This window comes from Capricornis sumatraensis, chromosome 12 (genome assembly GCF_032405125.1).
Source record: "Capricornis sumatraensis isolate serow.1 chromosome 12, serow.2, whole genome shotgun sequence".
In the NCBI taxonomy this organism is placed as follows: domain Eukaryota; kingdom Metazoa; phylum Chordata; class Mammalia; order Artiodactyla; family Bovidae; genus Capricornis; species Capricornis sumatraensis.
Window position 1 is genome coordinate 57,313,129 of NC_091080.1, and position 6,000 is coordinate 57,319,128.

The window sequence follows — 6,000 nt, forward strand, 5'->3', positions numbered from 1 at the left end:
TTGCCTAGAGAATTCCATGGACAGAAGAACCTGGCAGGCTACACAGCCCATAGGGTTGCAAAGAGTCGGACACGACTAAGTGATTAAAATTTATCTGCCCAATACAAAAGTTCACTCTAAGTGGTTTGTATGTCTAGGACTTCCCCGGTGGTCCAGTGAGAATCTGCCTGCCAGTGCAGGGGAGACAGGTTCCATCCCTGATCTGGGAAGATTCCACATACCAGAGTAGCTAAAACTGTGTGTCACAACTACTGAGCCCATAGTCTCTAGATCCCATGCTCTGGAACAAGGGAACCCATTCACTGCAACTAGAAAAAAACCCATGTGTGGTAACCAAGATCCAGTGCAGCCAAAAGTTAATTAATTAATTCAGGAGTTTGTATGTCTAATATATGTCTAATGTGTTTATATATAAAATATATTATCAAAAGGGTTTCATATCATGGAACCTCTGAGAATCTTAATTCTTTTTAACTGTGAAATAGAAAATAAAGATGCTCCTCAGAAGATTAACTCTGTTAATGACTGAAGAGGCATAGCAAAATTTGTTACCTAAAATACCATCTTATGGGTAGAAAAGCTAAACAACTTCAAGATAGTAACATAAAAGAAACACTACTGTTAAATAGGTAAAAGAGTGGAATTACCAAAATAAAAAGCAGTTAGTTCTGTATCTGAATTTTTGTGCCCACTTTATTTAACAGTCATCTATCAGGGGTTGGCAAATTTTTCCTTAAAATGCAAGACAGTAAATATTCTAGGCCTTAAGAGGCACATGCATGTTGTTTTGCTTTTTACCTTTCTTTAAAAATGTTAAATCCATTCTTAGCAGGCAGTCCATATAAAAACAGACCATGGACCATAGTTTGCCAGTCAGTGATCTATCTTAATGTAGTTTGCTCAGTACTAATCAGGAGTTGGTAAAAGCTTAGAAACTTCCAGTGTCTGGAACTTTGGGCTGTCACTAATGGATAGTACCTTACTGACAAAATAGCTAAAAACAGAGAATGCATGTGTCATAGGATCTGAAATCAGCTTTGCAGAATCACTATTATCTCCAAGGAATTTGTTTGAATTTTGCTAGTGTTTAGATATAGATACTGATGTAGATGAGAAGTTGACCTATTCTATCGTAATGTTATTCACCGGTAACCTGAGTTTCAGACAGTGACTGAGGGCAGAAGTTTACCAGTAGAAAGACTGAGCGTGCCTTGAGTTCATACCACAGAATATGCTATTTCCATATCTTACTGGTTATTATCATTCCCATTCAATAATGGCAGTGTTACTTAGAATCATTAATAGTGCCCGCCTTACTTGTAGATGGTGATGTTACCTGATTAGTTGGAGCCATATTATGGCATTACTGTGGTGTCATTTTCTTTCACATTGCATAGGGGCAACTCTTGAATATAAACTCTCGTGAGAATTCATAGCCAGACTTAAATAGAACTGAGAGAGGTCTCTCCTAGCTAACCCTAACATCATTCATTCATTTTAAAAAATGTTTATTGAGCCCTTACCTTATGCCAAGTCCTGTTACAGGTAATAAGGATATAAAAATTCCTCCTTTCATGAGTGCTTACATTCTTTTATGAAAATTAAACTATAAATCGACAAGCAAAAAAAAAAAAACAAATTGTGGAGAAATTGGAAAATTGACAAATGCTATAGGAAAAAATAAAACAAGATGGGGAGTGAGGAATAGAGGGGGTGGCCTCCTCAAGAAGGTGACACTTAAGACTTGGAAGAAATAAAATCAAATGCTCAAGAGTTTTGAGCAGCTGGGTGTTGCTAAATCTCATCATTATCTTAATATTAAGTCAGTATACCCAGGTAAAAATAGATTCCGATGGAAACTTGCTTTGCTATTAAACATGTAGGAAATGAGTTCCTATTACTTTTTTTTTTTCTATTTTAGAATGCAAAATATCTAATAAAATATGTGACTTTCTGTAGCAGCAAAGTCCAGGTAGCTCACACTGGAAACTGTACCCTTTTTCAGTGTTTCTGCTTTTTTCAAAACATTTTTATTTATTTCCTTTTGTGGCCATGTGCACACTGCTTCATTTGTTTGTTTGTTTTTCTCTGTCTGGTTTCGGAGATCGGAGACTGCTCTCTTGTTGCAGTGCACGGGCTTCTCCTTGCAGCGGCTTCTCTTGTTTCGGAGCACGGGCTCTCGGCATGCAGGCTTCAGTTGTTGTGGTGCTCAGGTTCAGTAGCTCCTCGACATATGGAATGTCCCAGACCAGGGACTGAACCCGTGTCCCCTGCACTGGTGGATTCTTATCTGCACTTCCTGGGAAGCCGAGAGGCTGATAAATGTAGTTTTTCATTACTCTCATAATAAAATCAGAGTTCTGTGTTTCAGAAGAGAAAAATAGATGTAACCCAGGAAACCAGCAGGCCATGTCATCTATTCAGTTCAGTTCAGTCGCTCAGTTGTGTCCGGCTCTTTGCGACCCCATGAATCACAGCACGCCAGGCCTCCCTGTCCATCACCAACTCCCGGAGTTCACTCAAACTCACGTCCATCGAGTCCGTGATGCCATCCAGCCATCTCATCCTCTGTCGTCCCCTTCTCCTCCTGCCCCCAATCTCTCCCAGCATCAGAGTCTTTTCCAATGAGTCAACTCTTCGCATGAGGTGGCCAAAGTTACTTCATGGCAAATAAAAGGGGAAAAAATGGAAGCAGTGGCAGATTTTCTTTTCTTGGGGTCCAAAATCACTGTGGATGGAGACTGGTGCTATGAAATTAAAAGACAGTTGCTCCTTGGAAGGAAAGTTATGGCAAACCTAGACAGCATATTCAAAAGCAGAGACATCACTTTGCAACAAATGTCCTTATAGTCAAAGCTACCAGTAGTTGTGAGCCATAAAGAAGGCTGGGCACCAAAGAATTAATTTTTTCGAATTGTGGTGCTTGAGAAGATTCCTGAGAGTCCCTTGGACAGCAAGAAGATGAAACCAGTCAATCCTAAAGGAAATCAACCCTGAATATATATTGGAAGGACTGTTGCTGAAACTCCAATACTTGGGCCACCTGATATGAAGAGCTGACTCTGGAAAAGATCCTGATGCTGGGAAAGATTGAAGACAAAAGGAGAAAAGGGCAGCAGAGGATAAGATGGTTAGTTAGTATCGCTTACTCAGTGGGCATGAATCTGAGGACAGTGGAAGACACAGGAGCGTGGCATGCTACAGTCCATAAGGTTGCAAAGAGTCAGACAAGACTTAGCGACTGAACAGCTACAACCGTACATGCATAACGGGCTTCCCTGATGGCTCAGGGGTAAAGAGCTCACCTGCAAATGCAGGAGACGTGGATTTGATTCCTGGTTCAGTAAGATCCCCTGGAGAAGGAAATTGCAACCCACTCCAGTTTTCTTGCATGGGAAATACCATGGGCAGAGGAGCCTGGCAGGCTTACAGTCCATGGGGTCGCAAAAGGGTCGGACATAACTCAGCAACTAAACATACACACACACATACATAATACTGAAAGAACTTTTAGTATCCATTGATTGAGAAAATGTAGATGTGCAAATTCTATGCCTTTTTCTTGGTCTATACAATTTGCTTTCACATTTTTTTATCCTCGAGCCACAGTTAAAACCAGTTTATGTCATGCCTTACTGAAGAGCACAGTTTCTCAGAGTGGAACCTACTCCTCCTCTGGCAGATCAGGTAGCATTCTGGTTTGTACTTTGGTTTCTTTTAGATTTGGTTAGCCCCTGTCACCTTTGAATTCTCTTGGAAGATAAAGCCTGGCTTTTCCCTGTTTCACCCTGAAGGCTTCTTTCACCTTTAATACTAAGGACTTTGGACTTTCTATTAAAGAAAAACAACTGAAGTGTTTTAATGCAGGTTTGCATTTTAGAAAGATAAGCTTGGAAGGATTGTGGGTGATGAACGGAAGAGATAGTCAAATCAGAATTAGGAAATTCTTGCAGGAATGAAGCAGAAATAAAGGCCCAAGGTCTTTTGGAGTCAAGATAGAGAATAAGGAATGTAAAAGATATTTCTGTAAATGTTAAGGACTGTTTAGAATGAAGACAGCAAGCGGAAAAAAAAAAAGAAGAAAGCTAAGATGAAGAAGAATCAAACATTTTTGGTTTAGGTGACTGAACAAAATATGGTACCATTCGCCAAGACAAAATATGAAGGATTGGGGGAGTTCCTTTTGACATACTGAATTTTAGTTGCCTTTAGGTGTTATGTAAAAGTATCTGTAGCATACATATGGGGTCTGAGGAAGGAGATGGAGGGACTACTGGTGTATATGGTGATAACCGAAGGTGGCCAAGGGCATGGCTATGGTCAAGAGGAGCTGACCATTGATGTCACTTCTAATATTTTGTGCATTCAGCTCTGGCATATGAGAAAGATAAAATTATAATTTATCATACTTACCTATATGCCAGTGTACATACATTTTTATGTATTTAGGAATGTGGTTCTTCATAATTCTAAGGAGCTATAAGTGGGAAAAGAGTAACTGCATATGTCATTTACTACATAAAATAAGATGTTTTGATTGGAATCAGTACCTTATGTAGATTTCTGAGTTTTACTGCAAACCACCTTCCCTGCTCCTTTGTTACCACTCTGTATAGCCAGGCTCTTTGGGACTGAAATGATTGAGCAGTGAACCCAAGAAGTACTCTGGTTGGTCAACATAACATCATACAGTCAAAGCGAACAAACTTTTTGGCCAACCCTATACTTAACAATTCAGAATACCCAAAGCACAATGATTTAGATCTAGAAAATCTTCACTAAGTAACTACTGAGTGAATGAGTATCTATATAGATAGATAAGACAACTAAAAAGAAACTGTGGCCTTGGTTGTTCTTTTTTTTTTAATAATTTTCTTTGAAAAATAGAATAAATTCATAAAATGCTCACCTCTGTGCTCCTGCTGCTGCTGCTAAGTTGCTTCAGTCGTGTCTGACTCTGTACATCCCCACAGACGGCAGCCAACGAGGCTCCCCATCCCTGGGATTCTCCAGGCAAGAGTACTGGAGTGGGGTGCCATTCCCTTCTCCAGCTCACCTCTGTAGAATATGTTAAATGCAGACTTTAAGCCAGAAAACACAGCTGTGTATTTTTTTATAGACATTCCAGTGGGAGATTATTTCTGACAAAAGACAAAATCTTTGCCCTTAAGTATCCTCTGAATTATAGAAAGCAATTATTTACTATAATTTTACAGAAAAATTCCCAGTGTATATAGTTGCTTTGTTCTTTGAATTGCTTCTCTTGTACTCTTGCCCTTCTTATAAGCATTTTACTTAATTTTATTTTATTTTATTTTTTTCACAGACCAAGAAAGAGGCACCTGAGTGGTCTAAGATACAAAAAATGAAGACCTAGTGTTTTGGACAGATTCCCGAAGTTCTTTTTCTGATGAACAGAAAGTTTATCTTAATTATGTACCTGACATTTTTTAAATAGCTAATTTGAAGCTTATTTTAACTGAACATTAAATTAACAAATTTTATCATAATAATCAAAATACATAAAATGTAAATATTTGGTTTATCTATTTTGTTAAAAAATAAATATTGTGTACTCTTATGATTTAAATTTTGGAACTTTCATAATTCTTTGAGTCATTTTAAACATGTGGCTTATAAATATTTTGGTTAGCTGTTATATAGGTGAATATTTTCCTAACCACATAAATTTTGAATTGTCATAACACAAATACCAAGACACTTTACAATTTTTAAATTAATAATCATTTGTGAAGAATACTAGAAAACCTTTCAAATGCCTGATAATGGTAGTCAGAGATCATGTTAGTGTATATGAATTGCTGATTCTTTCTTGGAGTCTGTTTTTTTCTTACATTTCATGTTATTGCTCCCCAGTACAATCCTTTACAAAGTCTGTTATTCCATTGGTCAAGTAAAAATTTGGTGAAAAGTGTCTTGTTACTTTGGTTGAAACAGTGCTGATTCAGATGCAGTATGGACCAAATAGCATTTTCTCTT

At 38.1% G+C, this 6,000-nt stretch overlaps 1 protein-coding gene across 1 annotated transcript in view; it reads left to right on the top strand.

Moving 5' to 3' along the window:
- The window catches only part of PIBF1 (progesterone immunomodulatory binding factor 1), a 229,162-nt gene extending 223,726 nt beyond the window's left edge, over positions 1-5,436 (top strand). The window contains exon 17 of the mRNA XM_068984596.1: positions 5,327-5,436. Coding sequence (XP_068840697.1) covers positions 5,327-5,377 — 51 coding nt within the window. The 3' untranslated portion in view covers positions 5,378-5,436. The remainder of the gene's footprint in view (positions 1-5,326) is intronic.
- Positions 5,437-6,000: the final 564 nt, after the last annotated feature.